Raw genomic sequence first — 20334 nt, 5'->3', positions numbered from 1 at the left:
AGAAGAAACAAAATCATTGAGCGGTGAGTTAGCATTTTTTACCCTTCAGGTCGGCAAAGTTGTCTTTCTCTGTTAGGTAAGTGATTATGTCTTACAATGGGATTGTCTACAGCTTCTTAAAAGGATAAATTGGATCTATACCCATAGACCTGAAGGTTTTGCTGCTGTTTACTGTTAGGCAAGAAAAGCAAGATGTATGTCCTATAATGCTATTTTTTTTTTGTTTATTAAAAAAAAAAACTATGTAAGTGCATAGATGGTTGAACATTCCTGTATGAACTTGGAGAGAGGTATGGAGAGAAACATAACGATGGTTAATGTAGAATATGAATAGGGCAATAATGAAAACAGAGAAAGTTTTTTTTTTACATTAGAAGGTTGCATTACAAGGTGTTTCAAAATTCCTGTATATAATTTCAGAAGGCTGGAAGGCTAAATGCTCAAGTGTAGGAATTTTATTAAATTCATGTGTTATAGTCATTTATTGATCCATTCTGTAGACATTAAAATGATGTTTGGGATATAAAGCAAAAATGAAAATCAGGTAATTAAACTCATAACATATAATCCTATTTATAAGTCTAATGTGGATGGATAAATGTGGATGGATATACAGGAAAGTATAATGGTAATTATCTATGCTATGAAATTATGACCCTTTTATTCTTTATTTATATTTTCTAGTTTTTCTAAATGAGCTTACATTTAATTTATGATAAATACATACACATATGAAACATAATCTTGTATGGTTATAATGAGGAGCAGCTGAGGATGACCAGTGCAAGGTCCCATTTTAAGATGTAAACATAATCAAATAATGCTGTTTGATTCCATTATGCTTTTCCAGTAAGTGGGCAACTCAGAAAGATGTTTCCACCTGAGTTAGTTTTGGCACCTCAATGGGCAGCTTATTCCAACAATTCTCATGGCTGATTTTCTGCAATAATGGAGATAAACTTGGGGTAACCATGGAGGAAACAGAAGAATCTCGAACTAGCACTAAGATGATTTTAACTGATTTTACTTTAACCTTATCTGAAACCTGTACCAATCTGGATAAGGAGGGTAAGCCTGCCCTCTGCTGCCTGGAATTAAAATAGCCTCATTTTTTCACGACTACAGATTCCTAGATGAGGCTTTCCCAGAGTGAATTCCTTACACTAGTAGCCAGAGAGTCCCCTTAGATAAACGGACTTCCAGCATCACTGGAGATCTTTAATGCACTTCAGGAAGTCACGCCATGAAGAAATTGGCTTACCTAAGTCTCCCTGATTGAATATTTTAAGAGCCTAGAGAAAGCACATGACTTTATAGTTTCGAAGTCAACACGTAAATGTCACTTCAAGCAGGCCATTGCAAATCTAAATCAATTCCACAGAATCCCTGCCTCCTATTCCCGCTACTTCTTTCTCCCCATCCTCCTCCCAAGCCTGGTCACTTCTGTCCTGATAGCTTTTCCATCAGTCCCTTGCTCTCATTCTCCACAACTCCTGATTTCACAGTCTGCCCTTCATTCTTGATCTGCCTTCCATGACTCTGCAGACAATGCGTGCTTCCATTGTCCCAGTGCTTCCTCCTTCACAGTATACATCAGGACTATAAGTATTTGATTTATTCCTCTCCTGCTAGACTATAAACTCCATGAGGACAAGATCCTCATTGATCACTGCCTAATGAAGCCCCAGTTCCATAGTTGGATCCCAATGGGTTATTTTTCCCCCTGAACACATGAATTCCTTCAGAGACAGTGGTCAAATGCAGCACAGAGTATCTCTGGTCTTTGGAAAGCACCCCTTCAATGGCGTGGAGGGGGTTGAAGTCAGAATATGCAAAAACACAATACAGTGGAACAGAAAAGATGGTGCTTTGGGGTTGAGAGGTAGAGAAGTTGGTGATAGAGCAGAAATAACTATTGTAGCAAAGTGCTGGAGAAAAATGAGAACAACATTATTTTCTTACACTACATAAAAAACTTAGTGACTCTATAACAATTTCATGAAAGAGGCATTATCTACAGTTTATAGATAAGAAAAGAGGCTCAGAGAAATTAAATGAACTTGCCTAACTGGTAAGTGCGAGTTAGGATATTAACCCAAATATCTGGCTACAAGGCCCATACCTTTGCCTCTAGACCACATTTTCTCCCACAGGACCAAGAGCTCCAGTAGAATGGTTGGCCTTAAAAGGAGAAGGAAGAAGACCTCATTCACTGCAGGGAAGGAGGGAAGCACTGATAGAGATTTCTAGGTTTAATGAAGTAAGAGGAGAGCCAGTAGTCTACTGAGAGTGAGGGGGGTAGATGAAGTGTGAAGTGACATTTGAAAACATAAAGTCGCATGATTTCCATAGGCTTTTAGATAGATTTAAGCTGAGAGAGATGTAGTAGATTTGAAGAAAGTAGTGATAGTTACTGAGAGACTGGATAAAGAAACTACTCACGAGGATAAATTATTGTGCATCTGAGTTGGAGATCACGAACTGAATGTGACACTAATTCTTATGGTTCTATACTTTTTCCTAACAGTGCCCAGTCGTTTGGCTGTAGGAATGGAGGAAGGTTAAGTATTTGTTCAATGGGTCAAACTGAGCCACAATGTTTGAAAGTTGAGAGTGTTAGTGAAAAAGGAATTCAAGTGATCAGCCATGGAAGTCAAGGCTTGGTGAGGAGGAAAAGCAAAAGGTGTCCTGGGGCAGGGGTAAAATAAAAGGAATTGGAAGACTAGACTCTTGTGAGATCCTAAAGCAGATAAAGGACTTTCAGTCCTGTTAGTTCAAATAATGACCTTGAAACAAAGAGCAAAACACTTGTTCATCTTTGATGAAAGAAGGTGTATGAGCTGGGGACTGCTTTGGCTATAATGAACCAGAAACGTGACCTTTGGAATTTAATCAAACGTGTGTTTATTTCTCTCACAGAAGAAACCCAGAGTTTGGCAGTTTGGGCAGGTTCAGCAGATCCACAACATCACCAAGGAGCTGAGGTCCTTCTATCATTCTGTTCTTCACTATGAACATGAGGCTTTCATTCTCATAGTCACTTTGTGGGTGCATGATGGCTGCTGAATTGCCTTCCAAGCAGAAAGAGGAAGAAGGAATTGACAAGAAGGGCAGGGAAAGGGCCAAAAAAAAAAAAAATGTCCTCTTTAGCAAGCTTTCCCAGAACTCCCACCCAGGACTCCCATTCTTATCTCATTGGTCAGATCTAGCTCATGAGTACTCCCAGGGGAAAAACAAACCTCTGGGAAGCTGAGCATCTTAAGGAGGGCACAGCGACTTCCTCAACAAAATCTGAGTTCAGGCAGGAAGAAGTTGGACAGGCAATTAGCAGGCTGCCCTAGGAGGACACATTTGTAACCAAAACCACAACATCTGAAGATGGAAAGTAAATGAGGCATTGGATGCAGCAGGGAAAAGAAAGGTCAAGTTTAAGTACTTGGAAAGGGTAGGAGTAGCAAGGCTATTTGCCCTGAAGAACTGAGGATTCAGGAATTAGAGGATCAGGTACAAGGGAAAAAGGGGAAGTAAATATAAAAGCATTGTTTGAAAGTGCATAGAGAGCAGTTAAGACTCCTGTCTGCATCTTAACTTGTGCAGTCAGATGATTGTTCCATCCTGCCCGCCCCCCCCCCCCCCCCCCGCCCCCTCCAAGATTGTTGGGTTTATTCTTTAGAGAACCAGACAGACTGCAGGGACAGCAGAGTCGGGGGAGGGCTATGATGATGTACTATTCTGGCCATAGGAGTGTAAGTGACAGTCTGCATACTGGCTGTTAGACTTCCTCTCCTTAGCCCCCTTCCCAAATGCAACACCAAAAAGCCACAGGCTACCTCACAGGAAGATTGGAAGAAAGTTCTCTAAAGAAACTTAATGCCCCCTACAGGATGCTATAATATAAGGAAACAGGATAAGAACAAGGAAGAACTTTTAACAACTTAAAAAGTAAACAATTGAAATATTTTTTAAAAAATCAGTAGAATGAATGGGAAAATAAAGTTAAGGAGAACTCTTAGAAAGTAGATCATCTAAATAATAGAAGTTCCACTAAGAACAGAAGAGAATGAGAAAATAATTTGCCCACCAGATATTAATTCCTTGAATCCTCCAACCCATAAAACACCTTCCATAACACACACACGCGCGCGCGCGCATTTCTAATATGTATCTTAGCGCTTCACTCTTCAACAAGGATTTCTGGCAGTTAGGCATACTTACAATATGACAGAGACCAGAACATAAACATACAAACTTAGAAGAAAGTGGAGATAATACAGTGTGCTAAACAAAACTTGAATGTAATTTAAACAAATACCCTAAGAAATTGAATTCAAGGAACAAGAATAGGATGCTTTAAGATAACATAAGGAATAACGTAAGAACAAGAATGAACTCTTGAAAACTAAAATCAAACAAACCCCTAAATAATAGAGTCCATTAAGAACAGAAAACAGAAGAGAAAACCATCAAAGGCAACACAAAAAGCATTTCTCAGGACGGAAGCATACAAATGTCCAGAATGAAAAGGCTGCTCACTCACTGTACTGGAAGTCAAAAGACCTACACCATCATCATGAAATTTCAGAACAATAACGCTAAATGAAAGAGATCTAAACCTTTCAGAGAAAATGATAGGGGACATACAAAAGAACGGGAATCGGAATGGATTCCTCATAGAAGCACTAGAAGGCAGAAGAAAATGGAATCAAGGTCTTCTCAATTCTGAGAAAAAAAATTTGTTTGCAGTCAAGAATCCTATGCATCCTTCTTTGAAAAGCAACTGGAAAATCCTGTCCAACAGGAAGTAGCCCGGAAAAAGGAAAACATGGAATCCAGGAAAGAGGACCAAACATGCTAGAGAGGTGGGGCTGACACAGGGAGGGCTGCCATGAGCCTGGATTGGAGCAGGAGACGGGAATCTAAAGGGGATTTGTCTCACAAGATAAATGGAACCAGTGAATTGTCTGTCCAAGTTGACTTTTAGATTGTAATTGTGAAGGGATGAAGGTGTTAACCTTATTGTGATAATCATTTTGCAACATATATGTGTATCAAATCATTGCATTGTATTCCTTAAACTCACATATATGTCAATAATATCTCAATAAAGCTGGAAAAAATTTTGACTTTTGGGAAACTGCAGTGAAAGGAATAAAACAGAGCTGGTCAAGTCAGATACTCCAAGAAAATATTTTAAAAGATAATTATTAACTCCAGTAAAACAAAAAATTGTGCTAGAAAAATAATGTAATCATAGAAGACTATTTGGCTTATTAGAGCAATAGCATTTATGAACATAGTAAAAATAGCACCTAATATGGATTTAACAAAAAGGTGAGATATTGGAACGATGGAGGGAGAAGATGAAGGAGTACAAAATAAAATCCCCACCTTTTGAAACAGAAGTCAATAGAGGGGTTCCAAAACTGATGAACCAAGAGAGAGCAGCCGTCTTTAGAAACAGGAACAGGGCATACACCAGCGTGGCTAAAAGTGGTTGTCTGGGGCAGTGGGAATAGGTGAGGGTCAAAGGACAAGAGGCTGATTTCCTCCTAAGCCTTTTATTACTGTTCAACTTTTTTTTTTTTTAAGGCCGAATTGAGCAAGACCCGTCAGAATGAGTGACTTCTCAAAGTGTGCTTCTCAGCACCAGCTGGGAGCTTGTTAAATGCAGCATCTCGAACCCAGCCCAGAACCTACAGAGTATTTCATGCCACCTTCTGGTGACTCGCATGCCCAGTGATCTGAGGAGCACTGGGCTATCAGTCATGGTACAGGGGTCCGAAGTGAGATGCAGGTGTCCCTCGCTGTTAACAAAGGTGCAGAAGTGAGCTGAGGGGACTCATGGGGCACACGAGTCAGCAGAGGGTTTGTGTGAACTCAGTCCACTCTAGGTCCTTTACCCTTTACCTTGCCTCTACCTCCCTAACCTGCCTCAGTACTGCTGACTTAGTCTCTGCAGATTCTGGTTTAGGCACACCTATTTTACACATTTTGCTACGTATTTTGGTTTTGGTACCTATTTTACTTCACAAAATTGGTCTTTACGGATTTAGTCGCATGCTGTTTGCAGCTGTGCTGTCACTGTTCTAAAACTGTTCTGGCATATTTGATTACCGAGATCAGAGAACTCTAGACTAGCTCCTTGATAAAAGCTTAGTAATTCGGCTCTTTCAATTCTTCAAGTCAAATACCAGAATAGAATGGATGGATAAAACAGTGAATAGAACAGTCTCTGCACTCCAGGAGAGAGCAAAAACAAAACAAAAAACAAACAAAACAAAACAAAACAACGCAATGGAGGAACTACAGACTTAAGAGCTTTGATGGGATAAGCGCCCAGTTCCAAGAGCTCTTACAGGGTTGTGCCCTAATGTTTCCACTAGAACTGAGGACTGAGGACTAAGGCTAAGGTGTCAGTTACAAAGAGGATTCTTTGACTCCCGGTCCTACCTACCTGTGCCTTTATTATACTTTCATATCTTAAGTTCTGAGAGGTTTATAAAGCTTCTCTAAACACTTCAAGGAAATCCCTTATAACCCATTTGTTGCTTTGTGTAAAATAAGTACCAAAAAAAATCTAGCTAAACCAAGGTTGGTTTTTGGACTATTATGGAAACCATCTGAAATGATTCTATGATATGAACTTTTTCAAACTGAAGAAAAATTCAAATTAAGATAGTATGAATTGTAAAGAAATAAAAATCAAATACATGGTTTTAAAATGAACCAGAAATTTTGGTGTTATGACTTAGAATTGTAAAGTTTTGTTTCAAATATATAATTGTTCTCAAAATACATATAAAAGTTCATTACAAACCTGTCAAAAGCTAAGTCGTAGACGTTTATAAGCAAGGCTTAATCATAAAGTTCTGAAAAAAAAAATCCCTATGATTAGAGGTCTTCTCTCTTTTAAGGATTAATCTATGCGAAATGACTTCATTTTCAAGTGACCCTGCCGAACAAGCTACTGGGGTTATTAGAGAACTGACAGGCTGTTGCCTTTTCCAGATGACTGTATTAAAGAGGAATTAATATATGTCCACACAAGGAACTCATTTTGTGGCACTTTCCCAATCATCATTTACCGGTAAAAAATTAAAAAATTATTCCTTATGAGAGAATAAGGAATTTGTATAACCAGGATGCTATGGCCCAGAGCAGTCTGCCAGCCACATGTATTTCTTTGAAAACTCATCTTCATCTTAAAAATTTGTGCACATCTACTTTATATTAGATCCATAGTTGGTTCTAATTGTTCATATCCAAAAAGAAGTGACACTCCTAAAAAATGCCTCCTATGGGTGGCTCAGTTGTTGGGTGTCTGCCTTCGGCTCAGGTCATGATCCCAAGGGTCCTGGGATCGAGCCCCGCATCCGGCTCCCTGCTCGGCGGGAGGCCTGCGTCTCCCTCTTCCACTCCCCCTGCTTGTGTTCCCTCTCTCGCTGTCTCTCGCTCTGTCAAATAAATAAATAAAATCTTAAAAAAAAAAAATGCCTCCTATGCCTGAGAAGCGGGCACCCAGCCCATCCCCCACTCTGAGAACAGCATTCCCTCCCAACTGACAACGTATTAAAAAACATTAAAGATAATCACTGAATCACACAATTTGTTCCAGGCAGGTGTATGCGTATGTGAAGGACAGAGCATTGAAACTTACATGAATTCAAGTTTTTATTTTTACAATATAATCCAATTCTGGTCTTTTACTTTAATCAAATCTGAAAATTTTTGTTTTTCAACTTCATTAAATTTATAAAAAAACATTCTCCCACATTACATTAAAGCATTCTTCATGTTTTATTTCCAGTGCTCCAGTGTTTATTTAACAAATACAATCACTTTAATGTCTTTTTTTTTTTTTTTTTTTTAAATATTTTATTTATTTATTTGACAGAGAGAGAGTGAGAGCACAAGCCAGGAGACAGAGGGAGAAGCAGGTTCCTCTCTGAGCGGGGAGCCCGACATGGGACTCGATCCCAGGACGCTGGGATCATGACCTGAGCCGAAGGCAGCCGCTTAACCAACTGAGCCACTCAGGCGCCCCACTTGAATGTCTTTTAATTACTTCCTTCAAATACGTGCTGTCTGAAACCTGTATAGGTCACAAAATAGGCTGATCCTGCAGTCACCTATGCAGACTCTGCTGAACTATTCCAAATTTGGTATAAATTGATGTTTTCTAGAGTATAAAATTAATGTTACAGAATCCTTTCCCACTGAGCCGATCTGGGTCAAGTTCTTCATTAGAATTCTTCTTCTGCCTGTTTGCTGCGGGACTGCTTGAGCTGCTGTAGCCGCTCGATGGTTTCAGAAATCGTACGCTCTCCATGTACCTTATTATCTCTTGTACGGATATTAACGGTGTCACTGGCTTTCTCTTTTTCACCAATAACTAAAACAAAAGACACAAAGCTTTGTTAGGTGGCAGGATTTTTATTGAACATTTGAACAGAAATGATCCTAGGACCCAGAAGCCACCATGTAGCTTCTGATTCTTTAAAATGTTCAAATGAGCTATCAAGCCATGAAAAGACATGTAGGAATCTTACTTAAATGCATTATTACTCACTGAAAGAAGCCAATCTAGAAAGGCTACATACTGATTCCGACTATATGACATTCCGGAAAAGGCAAAACTATGGAAATAGTAAAAAAAAAAACAAAAACAATCAGTGGTTTCCTGTGGCTAGGAAGAGTGTTTTGTATGTGGAGCACAGAGAATTTGGGGGGGCAGTGAAACCGTAACGGTGGACAAATGTCATTATATATTTGTCCAAATCCATAGAATGTACAAAACCAACAGTGAACACTGCTGTAAACTGCAGACTTTCTAAGAAGTATACCAGTTTGGTGCGGGATATTGGTAGTGAGGGGGGCTGTGTCGGTTTTGGGCAAGAGGTGTACAGGATAACTTTGTCCTTTCCGCTCAATTCTGCTACAAACTTAAAGTGCTCTAAAAAATAAAATCTATTTAAAAACAAAACAAAACAAAACAAAACAAAATAAAATAAAATAAAAATAAAATGTTAATCAGGTGACCATGTATAGTTGGGCGACCAATTTAAAAATCTTTTCATTTAAAAAAATCTATCATTTCATAATGCTTCAAACCACTGTACTTACTGAGTCACTTAATCCAGTCAACTTAATAAAAACTTACCATATGAAGGAATAGGAGATAAAAGAAAGAAGATTTTTAAACAAACCTTTACCATTATTCTTTTTCACACCAAAATTTCCCTTTGTTACAACAAATGAACAAACTTCATAGTGTAAGAATCTGGATTAGAGAGAACTAAACTAACGAATACAATTCTCATTAAGTCTCAAGACGTCAGTGTTTTCCTAAGGTTTGGCAGGTTTTCTTTGGTAAGTTTCCTTTCTTACCTAGGATGAAGTTATATTGTGCTAACTGTGCGTTTCTGATCTTCTTATTTAACGTACAGCCCGGATCCAGATCAACGTCCACCATGAATTTAGCGTCATGGAATTGTTGCCGTACCTATTTAAACAGATACAGAATTCTTCAGATCTAAAATAAGAATTATATTTTGATCTTAAATGATTTTATTTAACATATGATTTGAATAGTTATGCAATTATTAAAAAAGGAATGTTAGTAGGTATATTGAAGAATATGTTATTAATCTGTGACTTGGGACTACATTTTCAAAAACTAAAATGACATATTTTGCTTTTGAGAGGTAAATATTTTAGAAAATCCTTAAAAATCAGAATTCAGGCAATCAGCTAAATTTAATCAGTTCTTTACAAAAGAAAAAAATCCTTTTGCAAACATATCTTATGGTCACTAAATAGTTGCCAAGAAACAAATTGCTTATCAGTCTCCACATTAATACATAATGATGGATGTCCAATCTAACACAGAATGTAATATTTCTGATCCCTCAAATAGGCAGCAAGCTGGTAAGAGGAATTCAGTTGTTGCTGTCATTTGTGTGTGCAACATTTTAATATGAAACGTTGACAGCACAAACAATAGGCCCAAACCATCTTAATAGCTTTTTGTGTTTCTAGAGAATGGAACACAGTCATATAAAATTGTCTTTTAACACTAATTATTTCTTTAATAATAACTTTGTGTATAGGACCTAAGCTAAATAGAACTCTATAAGAAAAAAAAATAGAACTCTACAAGAATAATTTATGTATAATAAAATATCAAGTTTGAGAAATACTAAAAAGTAGTTTTTTTCTTTCTGAACAGGTATTTTCTTTTTGATTAAAAAAAAAAAGCATTTTTTTAAGAGAGCGTGCAAGTGGGGGTGGGGGTTGGAGGGGCAGAGGGAGAGGCAGAGAGAGAATCTTAAACAGACACGGGGCTTGATCTCACGAACCTGAGCCAAAATCAAGAGTCAGACGCTTAACCGACTGAGCGACCCAGGTGCCCCAAAAAGAAACCTTCTTAAATGAAGGAGCCAGAGGCAAAGATCAAATTGGAATTTCTTGAAATAAACTTCCAGGAATCTAAAGTTGGCAATCTACATTAGAGATTATTATTCCATGCCTTTTTTTCTCCCCTCAAAAATACCATCTCCACTTTACCATCTTAAGTTTTTGTATATTAAACAGTAAACAATGTTTTCAATATTTTTCCTTTCCAAAAAAAGGCAACACTACGTTAAATTTTATTAATTTTACGTTAAATTAAACTAGATTAAAATTTCCATCTACCTGACAACCAATTACCACTAACAGGACAAAAAGATCTGAATAAACCATTTTTATTTCACTAACAGGCTGTTATGTCTACATGATCATTAACCAAGAGGGATTTTTGTTAAGTACGCAAATTTTAGAAGGGTTCTTGCATGGTTTATTACAGGTGCCAGGATAAGACTATACTTTCAACTGTAAACTATTTTAAAGAATAAAGCATAGTGTTTTAGTTTCTTCACACGGGCCCTTGTGTGCATGTGAGTTGCACTACTCAGGAACTGGTGAAGTGGATACTCACAGGCTGTTTAGCACATCTGGTCTCTCGTCATTAAGTATCAGTAGTAGTGCTCCCCCACGCGTCCACTCAATAGAACCAAAAACCCCATGCCTGCATAACTCCAAATACCACCCCCACCACTGACGGAACGGGGGTAAGTCTATTGTCACAGTTGAGAAATGAGTTATTTAATTACAGACCTTTCCCCTACCATGTGAGCTTTCATAGTGCAAATAAGAGAAAGTACAATCAATTAAGCATGGGACATAACTGATTTTTATCATTTATAACTAAAACTATTGTGCGCAGTAACAGAAATATAGTACGTCTGAATGGTTTGCTTTTCAGGTGTTCTAATGTTCATGAATTTTTTTTAAAAACAGTTAAGACCTGAGTACAATTTATTCTGATGATCTAGAAACATGATGGTTTTGACGTTATGATATTGTTCCCTGATATTTAAATCTGTTTTAACTAGCCAATTTATTACTTTTAGCTTGCAATTATGAAACAATGATTATTTATAACACGACTTTTAACGATTTGAAATTCCTTAGTATGGAATTGTCCCTCTAACAGAACAGACTGTTCTAGTCTTTAAGGTGTGAAGCATGAATGGATATTTACAAATCTGTTAGTAAGGTAGTTTTTCAATGGGTAGGGCAAAACATGGGTCTGGCACACCATTAAGGTAAAAGAAAATTTGCAAATAATTGAAGAAATTTACATTACAAACATGAAGCAAAATTATTCTTTGATCAAAGAGCAGCTTAAATTGCATCATGCATCTGAAATTACGTATCGTACTGGGGCATTATTTCCTCATACAAACACTAAAATATACAAGTGTATTTAAAACACTATCCAAATTACGTCTTCTGATCATGAAACGTAGGAAAGTATCAAAGAGGTAATGTAATCTGTTCAGAAATAGGAACATTTCTCTATACCACAAGTGGCTTGATCTACCAAGGATATGTATATCTTATGAGATATAAAAAGCCAAGTGGCAGACAGTAAATTGAAAGAAAAGTTGTATTTAAGGATTACCTTTTGGGCATATTCATCACATGTTGGTCCCACTGGAACTACCATTACCTGGCGAGGAGACAGCCAGAAGGGCCTTTAGAAGAAATTAAAAATATTTAATGTGGATTGGGGTCCTTTCCTAAAAAACGATGGCACATTTCTTAAGTCTGCTTTTCAGTATCTTCCTAAAATATGTAAGGGCCACTTTATCTATTTTTTTTTATTTTTTTAAAGATTTTTATTTATTTAACAGAGATCGAGAGCACAAGTAGGCAGAGCGGCAGGCAGAGGGAGGGGGAGAAGCAGGCTCTCCGCTGAGCAGGGAGCCCGATGTGGGCTCAATCCCAGGACCTTGGGATCACAACCTGAGCCGAAGGCAGACGCTTAACCGACTGAGCCACCCAGGCGCTCCAAGGGCCACTTTAAAAAACTCTCCCCTGACCCTTATATCCAATAAAGACTAAAGGGAGGGGATTCAGGAGCAGAGAGGGCAACTTAAATCAGGAAGATCCGTAACTAAGGTTTGGTTTACTAGGCAGATGGCAAAGCACATTGAGGGCAGGGACTATGCCTTGCACCTCAACGTATCAGGAAACAGAACATCACGCACCAGCTGCCAGAGGGGCTAAGAAAGAACTGCATTTAGTGATTCACTGTTCAACATTCTCTTATTAATTATTCTTCATGGGGGACATGGACCAGACCATGCCTTCAGTTATTCAAGATCCATTTTGCGGGATTTAGCAAATTATAAATGATAACTGGTGACAGTATTTGATAAAAATGAGTGTTTTCACTTTTTTTTTGAAAGGCAGACTGCCACCTGTAGCGCCTCTTTTGATAATGTCTGGAGTCTTGCAAGCCTGACTACCCTAAGTTCTCCTATGTTTTCACTTCTTATTAAAAACTGACCATTTGTAACTCTACTGTGCAGTATTTCAGGTGTCAAATCCTCCCTATGCTGCAGACATTAGGACTAGTGTTTCTCTTAATCAGTCCTCTAGTTTCAGTTGTTTTATTACAGCAGGGAAAAGGCACTAAATTCTGCCCGAACTGGCTGTTTCCCACCTATTACAGGTTTGACAGAACAATCAGCTGAGGATCGCCCTAGTCTCTAGAAACCACGTAGAGTGTTTTCCATATTTGATTTGATTTTGTGAAACAGAACTGAAAAGAGATGATCTCATTTCACTGACAAGTATGAGAAACTCCCTTTAATGACTGAACGAACCAAATTAGAAATAAAATTGAAATGACTACCATATATAAGGTAAAACACATTAACATTTTACAAAAGTTTTGTATCAATACAATTAATATGGCAGACTCTACAAAATGGGTGTTTTATAACCTTGTGTGGCTTTCAACTGCCTTTACAAATTGTGGGCCCAGACAAAACTGCTTAAAAATAAAAAGGAAGTCATGTGCTCATATCCTGCCAGCAAAAGCATAATCTTGTAGAAACAAGACAAAAAATGTTGATCAGTCTGGAGTCTGTACTTTCAATTAAAAAGTAACTGGCGAAAGATTTATACGATCTGAAGAGAAACCAGAGTACAAATCATGGAACACTACATCAAAAACTAATGATGTAATGTATGGTGATTAACATAACATAATAAAATAAAATAAAAAAAAGAACCCCTGAAGTAAGATCAATTAAAAAAAAAAAGTAATTGGCTTCTAAGGGATGTCAAAATACTTGCTTATTATGATCAGCAATCCTCAACAAAGTAAGCCCAAAGCCTACTCTTGTTTACTCAGACAGAAACATCAAAACCATATTAATCCCAAAGCAACAAATGTGCTTCTTAGTGTATAATAACTCCCAATTAGAGAGTATTACATAACATTCAAACAAATCAAATTCTGAAATAAAAATACTACTAATAATTATTCTTAAAGCAAAAATTTGGGTTTAGATTAGGATTCCTTAGTGAACACCTGTCATTAATTAGAAGTGACCAATCAGATCATTCTCCTTTTCTACTGCATAACTAAACTGGACAGCAGACATTTCTTTTAGTCAATTTACATTGTCTAGACAAAAACAATGACAAAAATTACCATTTGCCGCCAAAGTTTTCAGTGAGGATAGCAATCATTCTTTCCACTGACCCCAAGATGGCTCTATGGACAATCACTGGCCTTTTCTTATCATCACCATCATGGCTACATAGGAAAAAAATATTATTTTACTTTACATATTCCTTTATATCCCCCTAAAGACGAGTACTCAGAGCAGACTCCAGAAACTCACCTTACAAAAGTGAGATTAAATCTGATGGGCAACTGAAAATCCAACTGGATTGTTGCACACTGGTGGTACCGACCAATTGCGTCTTTAATCTGTATATCAATCTAAGAAGTAAAGACGTAAAGACTGGGTTATTTTAAGATGCTGTCTGTATTAAAGCTCAACTCAGTAGTTATAACAAGACTGGCTTTCTTTCTTTCTAACTTAAAGTATGTCTTCTTCACCCCAAAATAAAAATCACATTACTCAAATATACTTTCATACTGACCTTTGGACCATAAAAAGCTCCATCTCCAGGATTTAACTCCCACTTCTCACCAAATTCATTCAGACTGCTTTCAAGTTGCTAAGGATAAAGCAAGATGATCTTTATTTTTGTTCATCTGCAACTTCCCTTCTTCCAGCCTGATCTAAGACTAAAACTACAGTAATTACTTTCTTGGGTCCCTATTTTCTGTGTTAGAATTCTGTCCACCTAAACATACTCACATACAAATCCTCTTTTCTGAGAAATAACTGAAATTCATCAGTGTATAGGTTTAAGAAGCACAGCACGATGGTTTGATTTATACTGTAAAATGATTATCAGTTAGATTCAGCGAACATCCATTTTTCACACAGACACAATAAAAGGAAAAGAGAGAAGAAAAAAAGAAGAACATGTTCTCCCTGTGATGAGAACTCCCAGGATTTACTCTCTGACCAATCTTCCTGGGTATCACACAGCAGTGTCTGCTAAAGTCATCACGATGCCTATCACGTCCCTGGTATCTGCTGTTCTCATGACTGAAAGTTTTTATCTTTGGACCACCTTCCTCCAATTCCCCCCTTTTATAAGTTACAGCTTGATGACTGAAAAAATACTCAACCATTTGTAATATGAAATCATACATAAAAAAACTAGCTTGCTCAAACCTAGGAACCATTTCAATTTTCTCTTGCTTTTAGCCATTTAAAGAGCCTTGTTTCTTGGAACAAGTTCATTTCAGTCAAATAGTACTCAAGCAGGCTGAAAAACAAAACTTACTTTCTCAGCTTGATTCCATACTTCAATATCTCCAAGGAATTTTTCTGGGCGAGTAGACAGGTTCAGTTTAAAAGAAAATCCAAATATGCTATATACTGTACGCAGAAAATCCAAACAACCTTTTATTTCATCCTCAATCTTTAAATTAAAAAAAAAAAAAAAAGACAGTGGTAACTCTCCTTGACTTTCTTCACAATTCTTTCAAATTATTTTATCCCACAGAATCTCGTAATACCTGCTCTATGGCACAGAATATGTGAGCATCATCCTGTTGGAATCTTCGTACCCGCGTAAGTCCTGTGAGTGCTCCCGACAACTCATTCCTATGAAGTACCCCAAAATCAGCTATCCGCAGAGGCAACTCTCGCCAGGATCTTGGCCGATGATCAAACATAAGGCTGAAGAAAAAAGAAAATTAAAACCCACTGATAATTAATTTCACAAGCATAAAACTACTTTTCTAATATACGAAAGGCTGTCTATACAAGCAACACTTCTCAAATTCTGCACTTCATACCACAATGTAAGCACTTGCATGAATAAAATAGCAAATAAATTATAATACAAACATCCACAACTAAGAGAAAATAAAAACTGATTCCCATGGGTCTGGAGTCAAATCCTTGTGCTCAATATTTCCATTAATTTGAGGACTGCCTTTAATGCTCATATTAAAAAAAAAAATCTTAGCTCCATACTAATCATTAAATACACTGGAAACTAAAGACTGTGCCTTCTTGTCACTCCCAAAACTGCTTCAGTTCTGTCTGAAGGTGCTTCAGCAACTTTAGAGAATCTGGGAAAACTAAGAACAAAGCCAGCTGGCCCCCTGACTTACAACCCAGTTCCCTTATGGAGATTCCCCTCCCCCGTCACCTTCGAGGCCTTGCTGCTCGGAGCTGGAGATACTGAGCCACTGACAGCCACCGGCAGCCACCGCTCTCCCTAGTATTCCCCTGAAGTCACTCTTCGTCTAACTTTCAAGGATAGAAAGTGAAATAACTGCAAAGCAAGGAAGATCTCCCAAGTATGTCAATTCATTAGCAGGTTTTAAAAAAACATGTTTAAGAAAAAGAAAAAAAAAATTCTAGAGAACTGGCCATGCCCACATTCAGTCTACCTGTTTTATATTCTACCTGTTCGCTGCTATTATCCCACTGCCATTCTTGAATGTCTACATATCTGAGGCTCTAACTCGGCAGGAAAGATGTTATAATATCACAACAAAGTTACATTTAAATATTCTTCTGATTCCATAATTTGTTTTAAACAAAAATTCTTTCAAAGGAGGGAGAGCAAACCAGGACCAATTGCAGCATGGGAAAATCTTTAATAGGAACTCAAAACTGCTAAATACCAGTGTCCGGGGCAGTTCATGGGTTTCAGAGCAAATAGCTCCTTCTCCACCTCAAAGGAGAACATGTTCTCACTATAGTGCTGCCAGTGGCCCGATGTCACCCAGAGTCGGCTGTTGTAGAGGTTTGGGGTGACCACCTCCTGGAATCCTCGTTTCCTATATTCGCTCTGTTAGAAAACAAACACAATACACATGTAGGAAATAGAGAAGTTCTTATTTCTGGTGGGAGTAAAATTTAAAGAGCAGTTTTATACTAGGATCTAGTGAAATTCAAGATGCACATACGTTATAATATAGAAATTCTACTTGGAGGTATATATGAAAGAAGAAACTCCTGCACACACATAAGGAGGCCTATCAAAACAATGCTACTCTACCGTACAATCACTAATACGAGAAAAGTAGAAATCACACCAGTGTCCACCAATAAAGGAATGGGCCTAGTGTGGTAGTTAAAGAAGAGAGTAAGTAACAAGTGAAAATAAACAGGATTTTTAAAATATTATGATTTTTTGCATTATGAAGACTGATACACAATGAGACTTCACGTATGTAAATTTGAACTATACAAACACATAAATAATTTAGGGTACATATGTATGGGGTAGATATAAAATAACATGAATCTATGCTAACTTCAAATACTAGTTTCTTCTAGGAAAGGGGGGAAATGAATCAAAAGGGGTCCTAAAAGGGAGCTTTTTTCGTTACTCTACACATATTACTTCACTTAAATAAAAAAATCTGAAGCAAATATAGCCCAGTGCACATGTGTGGTAAATCAGGGGGTGAGTATGCAGATGGTGGTTGTGTTATTCCCTACAAACCTGAGCCTGAAAGACTTCTTATTTTATAAAGAATAAAAAAGCAATGTAAAGACTAACTTGTTTTTTTGAGGAAAATATAAATGGTCAAAGAGCATACAGAGCTCCCACTTTAAGTTCACCAGCTTCTCTGTTGTGTACATACCCACGTATAAGGACAAAGTCATGTATTAAGAGGAAGGAATTTTTTTTTTAAGTAGGCTTCATGCCCAGCATGGAGCCCGATGTGGGGCTTGAACTCATGACCCTGAGGATCAAGACCTGAACTGAGATCAAGAGTCTGGATGCTTAACGGACAACTACCCAGGTGCTCCAGGAGGAAGGAATTTTTTAAACATTTTATGATAATTCACACTTGCATTTTTATTCCTTTAAATGTTTCTTCTCAAATACAAGATTGTTTTTTTCCTTTTAGTAGACCTTATTTAATATAATCAACTTTTTTCTTAAATTTACAGAAGAAAATAATGAATATGGTTTACCCTGATGAATTCAATAAGTGTATTATAAATGTATGCTCCCTTCGGCAGGAAAAAGCAACTTCCAGGGCTGAGTTCATGAAAGAAATATAGTTCTTGGTCCTGAGTAAAAGAAAAGCAAAAGAATGTTTATATAGGCACGTAACATCAACATAAACTTCAGTGTTCCTGAGTCCAGAATACGACCATGATATCTCGTATTTTAATGTGTGCCATTCCTACATCAAAGAGAACGCTGTTAACTTTTCTGGTGTACAATTCAATAGTATAGAATCGCAGCTGATTTATAGCTTAGCATTAAGTACGGTCTCTGCCTGTTACATTCCGGAATCCAGTCAAGTTTACCCAAGAATGACCTGGAGCAGGGGTTAGTTCTTTTCAACTATCCACAGTGGGAGCTCTCACAGTTTTAATTCCTCAAAGCTCTGAGATGTGAATATTGTTTCTTTTTTCTTTTTTTTAAAGTAGGAGCAGCAGGAAGGAGACCAGGAAAAGGACAGCGATAATGAAAGAGAAGACACAGATGAAGCTGCCTGACTTTGGGTTTTGGTGAAAGCAGCACACCCTCCTACCTTCTTGCTTACTACTCCCCCACCAAACGCCCAGAATTCTCAGGGAGGGGCCCCACCAACTGTTGGTGCTTCCTTACCACTGGAATTTATTTCAGGCCACCGAGAGAGCAGGGTAGGAGATGGCACAGAGTGAACACAATTTTAGAAACGTCATGTTTTTATCAAACCTAATTTCCAGTTTAGAAAACACTGAGGGGTACAGGGATAAAGAAAATGACACCATAATATCCACTGGTGACTTGCTATGTCACCTTGGGCAACAAGAAGATTAATTCTAGGGGAAATTGGTTTCCACATCTTTAAAAGAAGTCCGTGAGACCAGGAAATTTCCAAAGTATCTCCTAGCTCTATGAAACCCTGCTATGCTGCTTTTACAGGAAACTAGGTCATCAGTATCTGTTCTGAATAAAAATAGTAGTTAAAATGAGTATTTCGGTGGTACTGAGCACTAGATCCTAGAAAGATAATATAGACAGTAAACAATAAGTAAGATAACAATAAGATAATAATAAGATAAGTAATTTATGGATTATATAGGATACACCACAATACAGGAAAGCTACAGCATCTTTTTAAAAGGAAATTCCTAGTACTTAATACAACTAAGTTGCAAATAAAAATAAAGAAAATTCAGTCTAGAAACATTATCATTCTTTTTTAACATACCCTCCCAATTTTCCTATGATCTCGGTTTTTAGCTTCCTCTTGGAACTTCTCCCATTCTTTCAACATTTTAGGATCTGGGAATGAAATGCCATAAATTCTCTGGAGAGTCTCCATATCTGCTTTGCCTTCCCAGTATGTGGAGGAATTCTGAAAACAAAGATTAACCATGAAACAATATTCAAATTTGTTACTAACTCACTTATTTCGAACTAGATGTTATTTCTTATAGTGGTCTATGAGTCAAATTCATAGTAGTCCTTATGACAAGAAAAATGGTATAAAAGGTGCACACTTACTAAGCATCTCACAGTTGCTCTGAAGCCGAGCTAAGGTACAAAGCTGGCTGTTTGATTCCCTCAAAAATACCTCCCTCTCAACCATCCACTCAAACCACAACTCCACAAACATGAGATGCAAGGGCATCTCCCACAAGAAGATTAAGTAAAAATGGAAAGTAAACCAACAAAAAATATCTTGAAATGACCCAATTTATTCTTATAATTTAAAGTGCATTTGAATAATCACCCATAAAACATTTATGAACTGGCAAAAACTGGCAGGACTAGTTTAGTTAAAAAGCACAAATAAAATAATTACTACTTAAGACAGACAAAGAGCAAAAGCACACACTAATAATAAGTTTCAAAACTCTTCAAACCATGACTGTGTGAGTTTTGGAAATCCCCTAAAGTTCCATCCCCACGTGCTCTGGTGATGAATGGTCACAGCTTCAGACTTTCAGTTAAAAAAGACTAGTCACTTAAAAAAGACAGTGACTAGCATGAGAAAAAATCCATCCTTATATTTGCAAGAGAAAAATAGGCAGAAAGATAAACCAAGAGAAGTTTAAACATATACAGAGAGACAGATACATTCACATAGTCTTTAAAGTTACAGGGCTTACTTTGTGTATTTTCAAAGTCTTAATTTTGCCGGTGTGTCTGACATGAGGACCCCGACAGAGATCTATCAAGGGGCCACACCTAGAGATAAAAAGAAAGGAAGTTTAACAAAGACTTAAAATGACATATATGCCAGTTAGTGACATTTAATGACAACTGACATTCTCACCTATAGACTGTGGTAGTTGGAGTATTCACTTTTTCATTCAGTATCCGGCATTTGAACTTATTGTACTAAAAACAGGAAAAATTGTTTTGTAAAAA

At 37.4% G+C, this 20334-nt stretch overlaps 1 protein-coding gene across 2 annotated transcripts in view; it reads right to left on the bottom strand.

Moving 5' to 3' along the window:
• Positions 1-207: 207 nt before the first annotated feature.
• Positions 208-20334, bottom strand: part of TARS1 (threonyl-tRNA synthetase 1) — a 33330-nt gene continuing 13203 nt past the window's right edge. The window contains exons 7-20 of one of the 2 annotated variants that reach the window (XR_013445515.1): positions 20240-20304; positions 20073-20151; positions 19169-19315; positions 17934-18032; positions 16628-16794; positions 15506-15668; positions 15271-15408; positions 14512-14589; positions 14247-14347; positions 14054-14158; positions 12008-12080; positions 9388-9502; positions 6818-8392; positions 208-940 (exon numbers count right to left, since the gene is read on the bottom strand). Coding sequence is in view for 1 of the 2 variants with exons in the window: in XM_078066616.1 (XP_077922742.1) it covers positions 8244-8392; positions 9388-9502; positions 12008-12080; positions 14054-14158; positions 14247-14347; positions 14512-14589; positions 15271-15408; positions 15506-15668; positions 16628-16794; positions 17934-18032; positions 19169-19315; positions 20073-20151; positions 20240-20304 (1479 nt within the window). In the remaining variant the exon portion in view is untranslated. Of the gene's footprint in view, positions 941-5261; positions 8393-9387; positions 9503-12007; positions 12081-14053; positions 14159-14246; positions 14348-14511; positions 14590-15270; positions 15409-15505; positions 15669-16627; positions 16795-17933; positions 18033-19168; positions 19316-20072; positions 20152-20239; positions 20305-20334 lie in introns of those variants that run through there. The other variant, XM_078066616.1, reaches the window with a different exon arrangement.

Source organism: Halichoerus grypus, chromosome 2, assembly GCF_964656455.1.
Source record: "Halichoerus grypus chromosome 2, mHalGry1.hap1.1, whole genome shotgun sequence".
NCBI lineage: Eukaryota > Metazoa > Chordata > Mammalia > Carnivora > Phocidae > Halichoerus > Halichoerus grypus.
This window is presented reverse-complemented; position numbering and strand designations above follow the sequence as displayed.